Genomic DNA, 19,464 nt, shown 5'->3' on the forward strand with positions numbered 1-19,464 from the left:
GGTTTGAGCTCCAACTAGATTATACAAGATTTGCATATGTCCCCGCCTAGGAAGACTTCTTCTACCGTTCTTCTGGGGGTGGTTAATTAAGATCATAAATGAAGAACGATGATGAACAATGATGGATATTTGATTTTCTAAATTTTAATTATAATTTAATTTTCAAAAATGATTTTAAAAAATAAAATAGATTTTCAAACGAATTTTTCATGAAATACCACTGAGTTTTTTCAAAATTCACCATATATCACACAAAATTTTTTAATTCACCAAATACCATTGAATTACTATACGTTAACACAGAATGCCATTAATGGTAACTGTCGTTAGTCTGCCGTTTGGGGTAAATTACTAATTCACCATATACCATTATTTTACTTTTGTTTGCATGATATACCATTGTTTTTTTTTAAATATAGCTGTTGAACAGTTATAACGGTTAGTTTGTGTATATAAATGTAGTTCTTCACGTACCAAGGCACACCTCTAATAGCATTTGCAAAGATGTCCACAATCTCGAGATTATCATCGTCATCGTCTTCTTTCGGTTCTTCGTATGTAAGGGTTCCAAACAAAGCATGTTGTTGTGGTAGGAAGTTTGCAATAAGAAGCTCTAATTCGGCAAAAAATCCACAAAAGTTATACTATAAGTGTGATGTATGTGATACATTCAGATGGTGCAAGGGCAATATGGATCAAAATGTCCCGTGGGGTTATGAAAATCAAAGCAGGGAAGGGATAGACACGCATGGAAGTGAGATCGTGTTGAAGCAAGAGTTGAAAGAGTTGAAGAAAAGAGTAGCAAAACAGCAAAAGATAGTAAATGTAGCAATAAAAATAGGAGCAATTATGTTTATGGGTTTTGTATTTGTAGCCTTGAAATGAAAAATGTTAGACAAAAAATTTCATTGCTTAAATAAGTTGCACTTGAATTGCTAACATTGTTTGTCAAAAGAATATGCCTACATAATTTCAGTACTTGCATTACATAGCTTGGAATTGTGAGAAACAAAAGAAGTGCCAAAAAAACCAAGTAGTTAACATTTTGTTCACATACAACTTGACACTTAACACTAAAGATTCAAAAGTGTTCACCAAAAAATTACACATGAAGCCCAGCTTCAAGAATGCTAAGTACCAGCCTTTCTCTTCTTCCCCCTTGTGTTGACTTGCCTTGAAGTGGATGCTGCATTTTCTGCCTTTTTTGTTGCTGCCTTTCTTGCCTTACAGGTTACTGCATTGTGTCCCAGTTCTTTGCATAGGCTGCATTTGTTTTTCTTGTGCCTCTTTCCTTTTTTTGCTTCATGAGGGGCTCTTCTCCTTTGCTTAGCTGGTCTGCCTGCACTTCTTTTGCCTTCGGGTGGTGCAATTTCTGGCACATCAAGTGATGGCTAGTGAGTTGGATCAGCCATGGGGTGGATGTGGTCTTCATAAGTTAGTTTGTATGCAGCCCCCTTGTAGAAAGGTGACACAAAATCCCTGGGTTCAAGTCTCTGGTTGTAAATGACCCTGAGACCATGCTTGCATGGGATCCCTAATCCTTGCCATTTCCCACACCCACAGGTCATATTCCCAAGTGTGACAAGGAACTTGACATGGCCATCCCTCACCTCAAATTCTCCACCACCAGCTGCAGTCACATGGCAGAACCTAGACTCATCAGTCCTTGTCTCTAACACCCCTTTTGCATGCTCTGTCAGCTCATTAGGTTCCATATCAACTGCTTTATCGAACTTGGAACCCATCCTTTTCATGCACCAATTCCTAACAGCTGAATTATTCCCAAAAAAGAAAGACTCATCAATCCTTGTCTCTAACACCCCTTTTGCATGCTCTGTCAGCTCATTAGGTTCCATATCAACTGCTTTATCGAACTTGGAACCCATCCTTTTCATGCACCAATTCCTAACAGCTGAATTATTCCCAAAAAAGAAAGTAACAGAAAGCAACACTAAGTACACAGACATATCATCAGCTCATTGTGGTACAAACAAACCAATTTGTATGCATTGAAATGAACAAAATAGGCACAACAGTTTACCTTCCAGTAATGTCAACACAGGCATGTCTTTGTTGGACTTTGTTATTGCATTGAATGACTCTACAAAGTTTGTTATGTTATGATCACAACAAACTGTCCTGTCAAACATGTGCACACTCCATTGCTCTTCCACATTTGTCAGATAATCAAATGTTGCTGCATCATACTCTTTTATCTTAGACATTGCTTTTCCAAACACATATTCATTGTATGCATTTGCAGCAATCCAAAATAGCTTATGAAATGTTGTCCCACTCCATCCTGCAGTCTTGCAATTTGAGTACACATATTCTCTTGGTTGCTCTTGGGAACACCTCAAACAAAGCTGATTCAACCCCCTTAAAAAAACATGATTAAGTTAGTAAATAGCATCATCATCACAAATTAAATGCAAAGAAGAAACTTACCCTCATCCTGTCACTTATAAAAGTCCAGTCATCCTTCTGAGATCCATATTGAGCAAACAGGCACCTCAAGTTTCTGAAGAAATAAGTCCAGGAATCTATGCTCTCTGTGTCAACAATCCCATAGGCTAACACAAAAATCTCATTATTCCCATCAATTGAAACTGCAGTGAGCATCATCCCTTTATAATACCCACTTAGATGTGCACGATCTATTCCTATGATAGGTCTGCATCCACCTAAAAATCCTTTCACTTGAGCTGAAAAAGATATGAAACAGGACTTGAATTTGAAACTCTGATCCCCACTATCAGTCCATGTAACAAGAGCATATGACCCAGGATTTGTGGACTTTATCATTTCAGCATACTTTGGCAGAGCTGCATAGGGCTCAGCAAACCCACCATGTAATTGCTCCCTGCCTAAACTCTTCACTTTGTATAACAACCTCAACTTGACATGGATCCTGTACCTTTCCATGCACAGTCTCTGCAATGAATCAACTGGGACATCTAGGTTTGCCTCTAAGTCTTGTAACAAATGTCTGCATAGCCATGCTGAAGAGACCATAGGATTCTCTTCCAGCCTCCCACAAGTTGCATGCTCTCCTTCTAGCTTTTTTATGGCCCAACTGACTTTGTCTTTCAGAACTAATGCATGAATCCTCCAATTGCAATTTCTGATCAGACGCCTTGCTATGTACCTTTGATTGTTAGCATAGTCAACTTGAACAGAGAAGTCCTCTTGTATGCATTAATCTCTGAAAACCTCTAGAAAATGTGTTTTGGTTTCAAAAATCAACCACTCTTCAAGTTCAATGGACCCAAATGGTAAGTGAGACCAGATTTTACCATTTTTGTACATTTTGTCTAACACATGGGACCCATCTAAGTAATCCTCAAAGGTCTTCTCAGGTATATTATCAGGAACATCTTCTTCTCTCACAATGTACTCATCATCAATGTCCAACTCCATATCAAAATCAGCCTCAACATCAGAAACTTCATAATCATCATCTTCACTATCATCAGAAGGCCAAGCATCAGACTCAACATCACTTTCCTCAAGAGGCATAGATTTTTTTCTCCTAGTGTTGACTTGCCTCCCTGCTGCATTTTTTTTCCCAACATCAAGACCATACTTAATTGATGTGCTTCTAGGCACCCTCCACTCTTTGGGTTTAATTCTGGTTTGTTGTTTAGGCTGGGTTGGTTGCCTTGGTGCTCTTGCTATTGGTTGTGGTGGTGGTGGGGGAGGTGGTGTAGGCTGCCTGGGTTGGTGTGTTGGTGTTTGTGGTGGGGAAGGATGTTGTTGGGAAACATTTGGTGGTGGAGGTGTGGGCTGTCTTTGTTCAGTGGACTGTCTTTGTTGAGTGGACTGTGCAAGGGGGTTTTTTTTTTCTTCTTTGGAGTTAGTTTTTTTCTTCTTGTAGGGTTCTTTGGTTGAGATGTTTTTGTTTGTGAGGGTTGAGGTTGTGAATCCCCCGGAAAAACCTCATCAGCTACTTGGGTAGCAAACACCCTTACATAGTCAATCGCATCATCATCAGCATCCACAACAGGGACCTCTACAGCCACAGTATATGCCTGCTAGGCCAAAAGCTGCTCCTCAGCTTCTGCTTCCTCTGCTTTCCTTCTATTCTCTTCCTCCATTAGCCTAATTTTTTCAGCCCTTTTCTTCAAAGTTTTTGCCCAACTAGCTTTTGCAGACTGAAACAGAAGAGATGGTGTTTCTGTCTCTTCTATAAACACTTCTATTTCACTCTTCCCTTCATTCCACTCCCACATTTTTAACATTGCCCCATCATCAACTAACTCTAACTTACGATTTGTTCTAGGTTTACTCACAAACAGGGTGAAGTATTTAGGGAGAAATACATTATGCTTCACTGAATCCTCAAACATATACTCAAACAATTCCATCAAATTGGTCTTATCAGTGTCATCCACCCTCACATCAAAAGTACCACTTGGAGAACGAACTAACAGCCACAATTCACTCATCCTAACAACAACATTTACCAACACCACATTACATTACAATCCAAACAATAAATCACATACAACACAAAAAACTTCACTTTAACATCATTCAAATATGCATACAACAAATCAAACATAATTTCCATATAATTCAAATTCGAATTTCATAGCAACCACATTGACATATATGATCATTGTCCACGAAACCCTAACCCTAACTCAATTTCGCAAAACAACAACAAAATCAGAACTCGAAATGCAAATCGATAAGGATAGTAATACCTTGCATATGCTTAATCCAACCCAGGTGCGAACTTTATGCAAAATTCAGTCACGAACACCACGCTGTCTCTGAACACTCTTCAAATTGCTTCTTTGCTCAATCGTAAGTCCCAATTACCTTTCCTAGTTGCAATCCACTTTAGTCCATCGACAGTTTGCACTTTTTTAATTGATTTGTAGAGTTGAAGAGCAATGGAAACAAACAGAGAGTAGCTTCAATGGAAAAGAGGAATGGGGGTCAAATTTTTGAAGTTGAAACTTTGTGTTTGGGAGAGTCAACCCTAACAATGGCGCCAGTTTAGTGTATTAGGGCATATTAGTAATTTACCCCAAACGGCAGACTAACGGCAGTTACCATTAATAGCATTCTATGTTAACGTACAATAACTCAATGGTATTTGGTGTATTAAAAATTTTTGTGTGGTATATCGTGAATTTTGGAAAAACTCAGTGGTATTTCATGAAAAATCCGATTTTCAAATACTATAATTATGTATTCTGTAAAAAAAATCCATGTATTTACAATTATACTTACATTATAGTACATTTTGGCCTTTTAAAAATAAATTAGGAAAACTTGACCAACCATAATATGACACGTCAACATGTTATGGTGCCTTTTAATTTTGAGGAATGACATAGTATAATCATCCCTGTACGAAATATGTAAGGCTGTGATGGGGAAGACAGTGGATGCTTTTGCTTTAGCTTCAGAAGCCAAGTATTTCGATATCAAGCTAAGTTTTCACTTTCATGATTAAGCAGTTCATGAATTTTGATACACTTTATATACTTCTTCTGTTTCTTTTTAGTTGCATCACTTTCTATAAATGAAAGTTTCAAAAAAAATAATGTTTGAGACAAAGTTTCAATTTAGCTGTGTCATTTTCCCTTTCAGTTAATATATTCTCTCTATCTCTCCTATCATATGGCACTCTTTATTTTTTCTCTCTATCTCTCTCTATTCCAAAAATTGTTTATGATTCCGCAACTATAAAAGTGATGCAACTAAAAAACAGAGGAAGTAATAATATGTTTTTCTTATTATTTAATGTAATTTTTACTGATGATTACTTTCCTATTTCTTCTTCTGAATCAAGGAATCACACAAAATCGAAAGCTGCTCAGCAATAGTCTAATGTAAGGTGTTTGGGTATGTAAATTCAATCTGTCTTGCATGGATCCGGTCCACATAATATTAATGTGCACCGAAGTCCATCATGTGACTTTTTCCCAAGCAAAAAAAAAAGGAAAATAATTACGGTACAAAATCATGTAAGATCGATCTCATGGTTTGGCGTTATTTTTCACTCTCACTCTAAAATTGCTCTCAGTCAATTTTAGGGAAAATGTCTCTCTCATCTCAAACAACTTTGGGGATTTTTTCTCTCTCCTCTCAATAATTTTTTTGCAAAAAACATGTCAAATTCTGTATTACAAGATCAAATTGATCTAAATCAGTATATATATGAAGACAATGTACAATTACAATCACGGTTCAACTTTGATTTGAACGAATTTTATGCAACCGGAAGGAATTACGAAGGTAAAAACCAATATAGTTGTTAAATTCGTTCAAATTATACAAAATTTGTTGATTATTGTTATTGTTTGTAATGTAGAAAACTTAAATAATCATCCAATTGAATTTAGAATTCAACAAGAAAATGAAATTATAGAAGACGTTGAACAAGGTTTATTACAAGTAGAGGATGAAAATGGTGTGCTTTCAGATCAGGTTTAAGAGCAAAATCAACATATAATACAAGCTCAAGCAGAGATTTTTTATAATCAGTTTTTATTTGTTATAAACAATTTGTATTTAGCAAAATCAGTTTTGTATCGATATAATCAGTTTTTATCTAGTATAATCCGTTTTGATTGGGTATAGTCACCTCTAATATCGTGTTATCTTATTTAATTTTACTTTGTAAAATTACTTTTAAACTTATTTTTCTTTGATATAGTGAACAGTGCTTCACATACAACCATTGTTATTAGGATCGCAATCTGAATCGTAGGATCGTACATCCAATTTTTACCAAACGATCCGTATCGTCAGCAAAATCGCAATTAAGGTGGGATCGTAGTAGGATCGGGTAGGATCGTATAGGATCGATAGGATCGTACGATTCCATCGATCCTACCCGATCAACTAAATGGTGAGGAATTTCAGCCCAAGTATGGTAGGATCGCTGTAGGATCGGATACAATCACGTAAGATCGTGTAGGATCGTATGATCCTACTTGATCCTATGTGATCCTACTAAATTTTTGGATTAATTTAGTATTCTAAATATTTTTTGGGTTATATTGTCTTAAATATGGTTAATTATTTCAAAATTATTGGTTTTAGCATCAATTTTACCCCCGAATCATATATAATAAGTATTATTATTATCTTTTATCACCTCTTTTACGAGTTTTTGTAGAATCTTACGATCCTACGATCCGATTTTACCGATCTGATCCTACCACCCCATTCCGATCCAAAGAAGGATCCAGATCCTAACAACTATGCATACAACATAAACAGTTTGATATGATATAATCACTTTTTATTTCTTATAATCACATTTAGTTTGATATAATTACTTTACATTTTTTATAATCACAATTAGTTTGACATAATCAACTTTTATTTCTTATAATCACATTTAGTTTGATACGTAAATTGTAATCCTCTTCGTTTACTCGGATTTGATGAAATTCTACCTCTAGTTCTCACCGTCATTGTTGATTTTGGTGAACTTTCACCTCTTATCTTCGCCATAGTTGAAGCGTAGTACAGAGAACCTCAAAGGAGGAGAGAGAAAAAAAAAGAAAAAAGAGAGAGAAAATAATCAAAAGTAAAAGAGAGAAAGAGGCGTGTGATAAAAGTAAGCGGAAAAAATAGAGCTGTGCTAAAACTCATGTGATATTCACTCATTCTACATTAATATTAATGTGGACCGGGTGTATTATAGTCTTTTTATACTCTAAGTAAGTGATTGCTTAAAATAGCTAATAAGGAAATTAACATAATTTATTGTTGGTATATTTCTTTTTGATAGTACGAAGTAATATTGATTTACAAGGCAAATAGATTGTGCTATTAGTTTAATCGAGCTAGCGGCTATTTGCTAAGGGAGGCATGGCCGTGTTGAATGCGGCATGCCCATGTCCTATCGAGTGAAAAAGTTCCAGCAAGGCATGCCCATGCAAAGACAAGGCACGCCCATGCCTTTATGAGTGATGATCCTATGTTGTGTGCCATTGAAGGAGACAAGCCCATGTCAAAATTCGACACACCCATGTCTCGCTGAAAATTCAAGAAGTTTAGTTTCTTATCTTAGGCACGGACATGTCCTGTGTGACACGCCCATGCCTGGACGAAAATAGTCGGTTTTAATCCGATTTCTTTCCTTATTTTATTTCATTTTAAGCTTTATTATAAATACTGTTTAGCCTTATTATTTCAGGATTCATTATATTAGAACCCTAGTTTTCTCTCTAGACTTTTTTTTCATTGTAATTGAAGATTATACACTCAAGATTCTTCATTTTACTCTTTCAAGATTCGGTATTTTCTTATACTCTTTAATTCCTTTCATTGCTAATTATATTTTCCTTAATTCTTGTTATTATTTTTATCATCACGAGTGAGTAGCTTCCTTATTCTAAGGTCTTGTGGAACCCGAATATGATTGATGCAATTGACGTGCTTAATTGATTGTGCTTATGTCAATATTAGATTAGAAATAATTGGTATTGTTATTAGTCCATTGTTTTTATCACAACGAGAGTTGGGTTTTAACGGGTTTGAATAAATCAATTAAGGCCTTTAAGGGTTTGAAGTTCATCACGAGATTATAGTTGAATGAATGATTAGGAAGCTTAGTAATGTGCTTAATGTCTTTAATTTGCATGATTCCATGCTTGATTGTGATTAGGAAAGACATTGATAACTCGAGAGAGGCCTTTGGTATTATCTAGGGATTACTTTTCCTCTTGTCGATTGAATTATATGTTAGGGGTAGAACGACTATACATTGACTATATTCGTGGTAATGCTTGATCTTGGATATTTTTATAATTTGATTTCTCTTATTATTTAGATTAATTGTGCTATTTGATTTATTAGTTTAGAATTCTCATTGTTTTTAATTGGTTTAATTTATTGCTTAGTAATTGCTTGAGTCATTATAATTAGTTAAACCACAGACTTTTGGGATCCGACCCTTACTTGTCCGCCTACATAGTTAGTGGTCTAGTTAGGTTTATTTTTGAGAGGTACGCGACTAGCCTGCCAAATTTTGGCGTCGTTGATGATTTAAAGGTGCCCTTGATTGAAAAATGGGTTGTGGTGGTGGTGGAGGGTTCATTGGAGTTGGAGTGTTCTTGTATGAGAACCCTTGATGATTTCTTTACCCTTCATTATATAATCTGGAATGAGGATCATATGGCCTTGTGGAGGTCGTGGTATAAAAAGAAAGAAAAAAAAATTAAATACGTGAGGTGTGACATATGAGTATTGGGGAGAAGAATTTAGATTATTGTTTTCCCCTACCTTTTAAAAAGTTTGAAATAACTTCTATAAATAGTGTGTGGACAATTATACCCTCTAAAATATTTATTTATTTGCCCTCATTAATATTAATTACCTCTTTTTTTGAACTCTTATGAATAGTGTGCAGATATTTATACCATAAAATATTTGTTTACATATTTTCCCCATTAATGATGCCAATAACTAAATTTGTGACATAAGTTAGAACCAAAAGAGCTCCTGAACTTGGCTAACTATGGTGCGTGCGACGCCACATCAGCCGCCGTAATAATGAAAAAAGATGAATCTTGATTATTTCCTTTTTTTTTTTTTTTTTTGTGGGGAAGAGAATTGTGATCTTATAAATTCTATTTTCAATTATTTCATATCTCGATGATTTATAATTTTTAATAATGCTAGATCCTAATTCACTCAATTAGATAAAGAAGAAAGCGTTTAGGTATTCATAATTTAAGTTCTTGTATATAATTGTAAATTTGCAATATTCATATATATAATACGCAGTAATTGATGTACTTTAATTTTCTGAATCGTTGATCATGATTTTTTTTAATTTTCTATCTAAAATCATAGCAATCCGATTTTATGCTTGTAAAGTTTTAGTTTGTAATCAAACAATTGCAATATAGATTATTTAAATTATGCTAATTACGATAGTATAAATACTCGTTATTTGGTAAAGCTAACAGATTTATTTACTTTCCTCTTATGCCAACAGATTACCAAAGGTTAAAACATATTAAAAATGCAATAAAAATGCGACATTGAATATGCATGGATATGTGTGCATAGAAGACGCGATGTTGACTCTTTTTATGTTTGTGAGGGTCAAATCGGGAGTGTTACTCCCAGAGTAGATTTGCATTTATATGCCTTTTTTTGTACTTGTTGTACTTCTACCCCAAATCTTTTACGACTGGCTATCAATGAAGCCATCAGTAATGGAATCCACGTTCTTTATATCATGCTGCTTCTTAGACGAAGCGAACCATACATATTTTGAGGATGATGATTTGGGTGTGGATATTCTTAGAGCTTTCAAATCAGGTATACTCAATTGTGAAGCTGCGGGTAACGTGGGTCCAAATGAAAAAAATATAAGAAACACAATGTTGTGGTGTTTAACTATCGGTGCATGTAGTGTGGGAAAAGTTCTGAAAGCATGGTGGAGATTGTCTCAGTGGAAACAATTACACCAAATCGTCGGCATTAGTTTGGGTACCACAAGAGTCATTCATGACATTTTATAGGCTCAAGATAAAATAAAAATATTTCATTGCTAAGATTTTTGAATTATAATTCATAAATAATTTTGTTTCGAATAAGTTATTATTTTGTAAAAGTTTTCATGTAAATTGTTATTTTATATACAATCTCATGTAATTATCCAATCATCTAGTTTAATATGTAGTATAAAAAAAAATGCTCTCTAGAGAAAACCCTTGCGAAAACCCTAATTTCAACCCTAAGGAAATCCATGGAATCAATCCCTCTACTGAGGAACGTGATCAACTCATTCGATCAAATAAGAAACCTAAACGAAATATTACTCAAGTGATTTTTGGGGGAAGCAACCCCCAAGATGAAGAAATGGCTGAAGCAAATACTAGGGAGAATTTTCATCCTCCTGGAAATCAATGGGAAAAAGAAGATCATGATTGTCATAACCTCCAACGGGGAAACTTGTCATTCTGCAACATGATTAGAGAAGGGCATGGCAATCCGATGGTGCAACAACCTGTTGATTCGATGGAGAAAGAGGAAGATGTTGATATCTCTGATGATGAGGAAGACATCCCTGAGGAAATCTTGAAGGATGATAGATGCCTTATTATTTATCTCACCAAGGATGAAAAGAAGCGCTTGAGACAACCATGGAAAAACTCTCTAATTATTAAGCTGTTTAGTGGGAAACTTGGCTATATGGGGCTAATGAGACGTTTAAAGAGAAAATGGAACATAAAAGGAGAACTAGCCCTTACTGATATTGGATGCAGCTACTATATTGCAAGATTCACCAACGAGGCCGATTACAACTATGTGCTTACACAAGGCCCTTGGTTCCTAGATGACAACTATTTAACAATTAGAAAATGGGTGCCAAATTTCATACCGGATGATGCCCCAATCAAAGTTCTTACTGCCTGGGTTCGTATCCCAAATCTTCCGGTGGAATATTTTGATGTCAATTTTTTAAATAAAATTGGCTCGAAAATTGGAAAAGTCATCAGGGTGGATAAAACTACAACACAAGCAGAACGAGGCCAATTTACGAGACTAAGCGTGGAGATCGATCTTTCAAAGCCACTACTGTCAAAATTTTGGCTCAAAGTTCGAATATGGAGAATCCAATATGAGGGAATCAAAATGGTTTGTTTCAATTGTGGGAAACTTGGCCACATAACTGACGAGTGTAACCCTGTAGCAGGAAATGCTGTGCATTCTGATATGATAGTCCATGACAATCCACTACATAAACCTGATCATCGCCCCGAGGAACATGAGAATTTTGGTTCATGGATGCTTGTTAAAAAACCGGGTAGACAAAGGACTACAAAGCAAGACAAAATCCCAGGGGCAGTGGGTAACAAAGCTGATACTACCAATGTGGCAAGAGCTTTTCCAGGGGTTGACGCGGGTATTGGAGTCAGCTTATTAAAAGATAAACTTCAGGGAAATCTAGCAAGGATGAAAGAGGGAGGGTCAAGATTCAATATTTTGGAAATTCAAGAGGAAGATTCTGAGGAAAATATGGAAAAGATAAATAAGGAAACAGAATTTTTGATAAAGGATAATCATGATAATGATGGAAACGATCTAAGTGTAGTTGACTTGGGTGAAAAATCTCAACGAGATAATTTTTCTAGTTCAATCAAAAATCCTCGCTCTGCAAGGGATATGTTTGCAAAGCAACCGAAATAAAAAAAGATTTCTTAAAAATCTTACCACGAAGAAAAGAAGAAATCAATCCTGAATCAAACCTATCCACTCAAGTAAACTTCAATTAATTCGGAACCCCCTGTTGCCGAAAAAGTAAATCTCCCCAAACAAGGCAAAGAAAACTCCGTAGCAGCATATGAAGACACCAATATTGTAGATCACCAAGGCATTAAGGAGACCATACAAGCAACTGAGAAGCCAGCTCAGGAGGTCAGTGACCTTATAAAGCCCCTCACACATGTCTCGTCCACCTTCCCCAATCGCAGTCAATATTCCCCCGGAGAAGACCTTATGCGTGGGACTTCCAATGGAGCAGCTGTACATGGCAATAATGAACCCCTTGGTGCATATGATGGAGGTTCACATAGAGTCACTATTATCACCGGTCTCGACCCCCCCAGACTTAATGATGATGGTGCAGCCGTCAATTGAAATTCAGCGTTTGCTAACATTGCTAAGCCAAGCATATATGACCTCCTTACCCTCTATACCATCTTCTATGGAGGAAAGACTCCCAAACTTTGTGGATGACTCGATACCTATTACTTGCATGATATGGAATGTGCAAGGAGCAGGTAATGCGAAATTTATCTCTGCTTTAAAAGAGATTGTTAGAATAAGCCAACCCAATGTGTTGGCTCTGTTAGAGGCACACATGGGAGGGGATCATGCACGCAAAATCGCAAAAATGTTGAGATATAGTGGGCTTGAAAAAGTTGATGCTGTGGGATTTAGTGGGGGTATCTGGATATTCTGGAGACCTGAGTGTGTGACTGTTAACCCTATCACGAAACATAATCAGCATATCACTATGGAAATATCTCGAACAGGGTCATTACTGTGGTACTTCTCTGCGATATATGCTAGTCCGGACCTATGAAAAGGAAGGAACTGTGGGAGGAGCTGAAAAGTTTTGCTGCATTGCACAACAAACCTTGGTTGTTGGCTGGAGACTTTAACGATACGATATTTCCTTTAGAACGTAACAAGGCTTCCATGAAACTACTCGTAGAGCTACTCTTTTCAACAACTGGGTTGAGGAAATGGACCTAATTGAAGTAGAATTTACAGGAGCTGCTCATACTTGGGCTAGGGGAAAAACCCCGGAAACTAGGCAAGTGCCAGACTAGACCGAGCACTTTGCAATGACGAATGGGCTATGCGTGTTGAAAAGGCCTCGATGAAACACCTCCCTGCCATTCAATCTGATCATTGCCCAATTTTTATCTCCCCAAATGGGTTCACCCCATTACAGTCTATTCACAGACCTTTTCGCTTTCAAGCATCCTGGATGACCCATGAAAACTTCAAAGAATTCGTGGAACACAAATGGGATTCACAAGGGGATTTAATGACTTCTCTGTCTAAGAGATTACTCTTGGCTCAGATTGCAGGGATTTAATGACTTCTCTGTCTAAGAGATTACTCTTGGCTTGGAACAAGGATGTCTTTGGTAATATTTTCAGGCAAAAGAGATTACTCTTGGCTCGGATTGCAGGGATTCAAAGACAAATGACTGTGAAGGCTGACAGAGGAATGATTAAACTGGAAGTAAGACTTAGAAGGGAGCTTGATGAGGTGCTCAATAGAGAGGAGATGTTGTGGTATCAAAAGTCGAGAGTTGATTGGATTAAGTCCGGAGACCGCAACACCAGATTTTTCCACCTAAGTACAATTGTACGAAGATGGAAAAACAAAATCGTTGCAATAAAAAATGAAGAGGGTCAATGGTTACAGAATAAAGATGAGATCCAAGAACACATTGTAAATTATTTCTCGAAGTTGTTCACAGAAGAAGGGGAACCAGAATGTTTTGAGGTACCGCAAGATGTATTCCCGGAGTTGGCCACTAGTGACTGAATGGGTTGGTGAGACCTTACACAAAGCTTGAAATAGAGACTGCAATAAAGGAAATAGGGTCTTTAAAAGCGCCAGGCCCTGATGGCTTTCAAGCTCTATTTTACCAGAAAAATTGGGAATTGGTTGAGGACACCGTGTATCTACAATTATGCCTATTTTGGAAGGCAAGGGTATGCCTGCTCACTTCAATGATGCGTTCATTGCACTAATTCCAAAAGTTGAGAATCCAGAAGGAGCTTCGCAATTCAGGCCCATTGGCTTATGCAATGTGGCTTACAAGGCTATTACCAAAGTAATAGTAAATAGAATTAAACCTGTGTTACCTCATTTGATCTCCAACACTCAAGCTAGCTTTGTCCCGGGGCGACAAATTACAAATAACATTGTAATTGTCCTGGAGTTTATCCATACTATGCGAAGAAAATAGGGTGTAAAGGGATACATGGCCATCAAAATAGATTTTGAAAAGGCATACGACAAGCTATGATGGTCCTTTATACGAGATACACTAGTGCAAATGAACATCCCAATTTTTATGGTCGAGCTAATAATGGAGTGTGTAACCTCAGCTAACTTACAAGTCCTCTGGAATGGTGAACCTTCCCGAAGTTTCAAGCCTAGTCGTGGAATTCGTCAAGGAGACCTTCTCTCCCCTTATTTGTTTGTTATGTGCATGGAGCGATTTTACCAAGTCATTGAAGAGGCTATCTTTCAAAATAGATGGAAGCCAATTCGTGCAAGTTGGGACGGACCTTCCTTGTCAAACCTTTTCTTTGCAGATGATATTATACTGTTTGCAGAAGCTAGTGTAGAACAAGTTGATGTGATCCGCAACTGTCTTGACAGATTTTGTAAGGCTTCAGGCCAAAAAGTAAGTCTCCCTAAATCCAGAGTCTATTCTCGGCAAATGTAGGATACGAGACGCAAACTCAGATTAGCGAGGCATTGTGTATGGAGGCCACTAATGACCTTGGAATGTACCTAGGTATGCCGACTTTGACTAGTAGAGTTACTAAGGAAACGTTTAAGCATCTTTGTGAGAAAATTGATCGGAGACTTGCTGGTTGGAAGTCCAAATACCTATCATTGGCAGGGAGAATTACACTAGCAAAATCTACCATCTCTACAATGGCCCTCTATTCTATGCAAACCGCTAAAATTCCTCGATCAACTTGTGATGCAATTGATAGAAAATCCAGAAAGTTTATATGGAGTGGTCAAGAAGAAAAAAGAGGAGTGCATTTGCTGGCATGGGAAGTACTTCAACGACCGAAAAATCAAGGAGGGATTGGTATTTATTCGGCAAAACAGGCGAATGCTGCGTTCCTAACAAAATTGGGATGGAGAATGCTAACCGAGCCTAATGCTCTTTGGGCGAGGGTGTTGAGAGCAAAGTACTGCAAGGGGCGTTGTGATGTGGATATGTTTGAGCCCAAGCCTGGAAGCTCGAATGTTTGGGGTGGAATTACAGATAACGCTAACATTCTGGGGAGAGGCACAAGAGTGGCCGTTGGAAATGGAGAGAAGACACTATTCTGGGATCATTTGTGGTGTATGGATGAACCTTTAAGCAACCTAGTTACACAGCCATTGCCTTTAGAGCTTGAAGCTGCGACGATAGCGGAGATGTGGGAAGAAAATGAAGGCTGGAGATGGGCTATCTTTGCCCCTTACCTTTCGGCAGACATATTGAAAATCATACAGAGCTATGAGCTTAGGATGGACTCGAATGTAGGGGACCTTATTTATTGGAAGGATAGCAAGCACGGGAAATTCACCATCAAGTCTGCTTTGAGTATTATGCGACACGAAACAGATGTAATTGATGATGATTGCTGGGAAACAATATGGAAAGCTCCAGTCCAACAGCGAATACGTGCATTCTTATGGCTTGCTTGCCATGATCAAATCCTAGGCAACTTAAATCGATATAAAAGAAGACTTACCAATGATGCAAAGTGCTATGTTTGCGGGGCAGGGGAAGAAAGCACATTACACATCCTTAGGGACTGCCCTAATGCTCGAATTATATGGCGAAAGGTTGTTCCACAAAGTCTTTGGGAGCAATTTGCTAATGGTGCGTTTAAAGAATGGCTCATGAAGAATTTAAAGCAATCTGATTTGCGAAATGGGGAATGTTGGGCGACCTACTTTGGAGTAGTGGTATGGTGGATTTGGAGATGGCGTAATTGTAATGTTTTCAATAGGGGTGAAGAGATTCCAGTAGATGTTGGTGCGTTCCTACTAGTTCGTTATGATGAAACTAGAAGGGTGATACATGAAGATGTTAATGAACATGAATACAGGAAGGGACAAAGAGTCCAAACAAGTGTTACATGGCATGCACCTGACCCTGGCTGGTATGTTCTAAACTGTGATGGAGCGGCAAAGGGATGCCCAGGAGCTGCAGGAGGTGGAGGAATCATACGAGACCATGAGGGTCGTTTTGTCTCAGCATTTGCAGCAAATTTCGGTGTATGTTCAGCCTTCAAGGCTGAGATCAGGGCACTTACTAAGGGGCTGGAATTAGCCAAGAACTTGCAAGTGTCACGTCTGGAGGTTCAGTTGGATAATTTAGCGTGTGTGCAAGCCTTGCAACAGCAGGAGGTACCGAGAGGGGAAAATTCAGACTATCGAGTATTGTCAGAAGCTAATAAAGGAGACAGAATGGCAAATTAAGGTGGCACATGTGTATCGTGAAGGAAATAGAGCGGCGGATTGGTTGGCCAACCGCGGGGTCACTTTTGACTCTCAGTTGATTATTCTTACTGCTATTCCGGCAGAGCTAGGGAGTATTATAGAGGAGGATGCTAGGGGTGTTGCCTTACCACGTCTAGTTCCTCCGTAGTTTAGTTTGTTTTTCTAGTTTTGTTTTGGCTTTTCGTTTTTATTTGTTGCTTTCTGCTTTAGTTGTTTGGTTTGTTCCTTCTCCTTGATTATTTCGAATCTCAGTTGAATCAAAAAAATCTAGTTTAATATGTGCAGTATCACATAGTATATAGATTTTTGAAAAATCATTTTGTAAAAGTTTTTACGTAAATTGTTAATTCATATATAATTTCATGTAATTATCTAGTTATAATGTCTATGTATTCTACCACCAAACATCAAAGTAGTGTATTTAATGTTTTGTACAAATATAATAACGTAGTATTATATTATGCATTTCAATTTGGACCCTTGAAATTTGTTTGGCCATGGGCCTTGTGTTGAGGAGCAGCCATCATGTCTTTAAAGAAAAATGAAATAGGAATAGTTGATCAATTTGATTCAATACTCGTGAACATTTGAATTGAATAGGTCGACTTTTGTTAAAAAAGAAAGTCTTTTATCTTTGTTAAATTCGATTTATTTTATTTAGATTTTAGACTTATATAAGTTTTTCTAAAATTAACTAAAGCTATCTAATAGTGTAATAAATTAAGTGACTAAACTTATTTACAATAAAAACAAAAAAGTATACACTATAGCTAATATCTAGGTTATTTGTAAGTATATATATTAGAAATTTTTTTCATATAGATGACATGAACTGATTCAGTTTACGATAAATATAGTTTATTTACATAATTTTTACTCATCTGCATTTTTCATAACTTATGTAAATTGTATAAGACTATCTATTCACATTATTCAAATAATATTCTGTAAAAATAATTTAATTAAAAAAAGTTAAATTTAACAAAAATAAGTTCAATACATTAAAAATAAGTGGTTAGTTACCATGACCAAATAATATATATAATCATTAAAAATAAATTAATTTTATTAAACGAAATTTTAGCTCATTAATAAGGATTTTAGTGCAATAATAAAAGGGAACAATAAATAAAAGGCCTAAAACAAGACATTAAAATCTTTTAAAATATTATTTTTCTAAAAAATAACATTTTTTTAAAAGATAATTAGATTAGTCTTGTACTCTTGTGCAATGCACGACTTGCAAAATTAATTGAAATGCATGTTTTTAAATAATTTTATTAGGTGCTAGTAAGAAAAGATATAAAACACATATGATTAAAATATATGAGCAAGTCCTTTCAAAAAAAAAAATATATATGAGCAAGTGAAATGACTAACAATATGATTTTTTTTATATTTATTATTTTACAAAAAAAAAAAAAAATTAAAAAAAAAATTAAAAATAAAACATATAAGACTTTCAACTAAAATAATTAGGCAACATTGACCTCAACAACACAAACTTTTAACAAGTTGCACGTATCAGCATGAAATTTGACTAGTAGCCGGAACAACACCAAGTTCTTCATCAGTTGCACAATATAGCATAAAATGAAACCCGACACTGAAGATTTTGTCGACGACGCAAAATATTTAACACTTTATTAACGTTTTGCAAATTTTGACCTCATATTTAGTCCTTAAGATCCAAATTGACCCAATACCTTAACCACGACATGTTTATAACACGCAAATCAATGCGTTTTAGGTACGATTTTGCTAAATTTGATCGCAAAATTGACCCATACAGACTAAAATGACCCCCAAAAACCTTGTTTGATCATTTTTCCTACATGCAAATCAAAGCACGTAATCCAAGATGATTTTTGATAATAATAAAATATTAGGATACCTCATCATTGACGTAATCTTTGGTTCTGAATCTCATTTATGATATTTTGTGCATCCAATGAAAAAGTTAATATTGTTGTGGCTACTAGTTAAAGTTTATGTTCCTACATACACCTTTTAAAAATTTGTGTTGTTGAGGCCAAATTTGCCAAATAATTATGGGCAGTTTGAATGTGTTAAATAATTGGGAAAAGTAACATCACATTTTATGTTTTGTAATATTTCTTATCCAAAAATTAGAACATCATCACTTAGAAAAGAAAAAAAGTGACATCATTGGTGCATTTAGGCGGAAAAATTTGCATAATAAAACGACACATGCATGTACAATTTTGGGAGAAAGTGATGTCATCGGTTTTATTTTAATTATAGTTATAATTATAGATAAAAGGCCTAAATGATTACATTTTTTTTATTATTTTTTGACGGCCTAAATACTTAGGGCATATAATAAAGAAAGATATTTGACCCATTACACTGATCATCATAAATAAATAAATAAAAAAAAACTACTACCTTTATTTTTTTTAGTTGACACCATTCTATTATCACGCTCGCCAATGCACAAATTTAAAGATTTATGTTCTCCATTCGTCTCTAAATATAGTTCCCATTTGACTTATTTGGGCAAATTTTGATAACTTTGATTTTAAATCCCATTAATTTATAATAGATTATATGTTCATGTGGATCTTGCTGGATTCGTCACATTGTATATTTTATTAATATTAAGTTTTTATAATTTTTACGCATATGCAAATAGAGATATAGACGTTTTAAGACACGTCTTGGAGATCGTAAAAAGTCAAATGA

The 19,464-nt window shown here is 36.1% G+C and overlaps 1 protein-coding gene across 1 annotated transcript; it reads right to left on the reverse strand.

Annotated features, from left to right (window-relative positions):
* Nucleotides 1-1,391: 1,391 nt before the first annotated feature.
* On the reverse strand, nucleotides 1,392-3,519 carry LOC110726568. The gene is made up of 4 exons (XM_021906051.1): nucleotides 3,248-3,519; nucleotides 2,449-3,148; nucleotides 2,042-2,366; nucleotides 1,392-1,951 (listed from the first exon to the last, which is right to left on the reverse strand). Exons 1-4 carry the CDS (start codon nucleotides 3,517-3,519, stop codon nucleotides 1,392-1,394), a joined length of 1,857 nt encoding a protein of 618 aa, XP_021761743.1.
* Between the last annotated feature and the right edge of the window lie 15,945 nt (nucleotides 3,520-19,464).

The sequence above is a fragment of the Chenopodium quinoa genome, unplaced genomic scaffold, assembly GCF_001683475.1.
Source record: "Chenopodium quinoa cultivar QQ74 unplaced genomic scaffold, ASM168347v1, whole genome shotgun sequence".
In the NCBI taxonomy this organism is placed as follows: Eukaryota; Viridiplantae; Streptophyta; class Magnoliopsida; order Caryophyllales; family Amaranthaceae; genus Chenopodium; species Chenopodium quinoa.

Coding starts and splice junctions, on each gene's coding strand:
- LOC110726568 (XM_021906051.1), bottom strand. CDS start 3,519: ATGCCTCTTGAGGAAAGTGATGTTGAGTCTGATGCTTGGCCTTCTGAT. Junction 3,149..3,247: donor TCCATTGAACTTGAAGAGTG/GTTGATTTTTGA, acceptor TAACAATCAAAG/GTACATAGCAAGGCGTCTGA. Junction 2,367..2,448: donor TTATAAGTGACAGGATGAGG/GTAAGTTTCTTC, acceptor GGGTTGAATCAG/CTTTGTTTGAGGTGTTCCCA.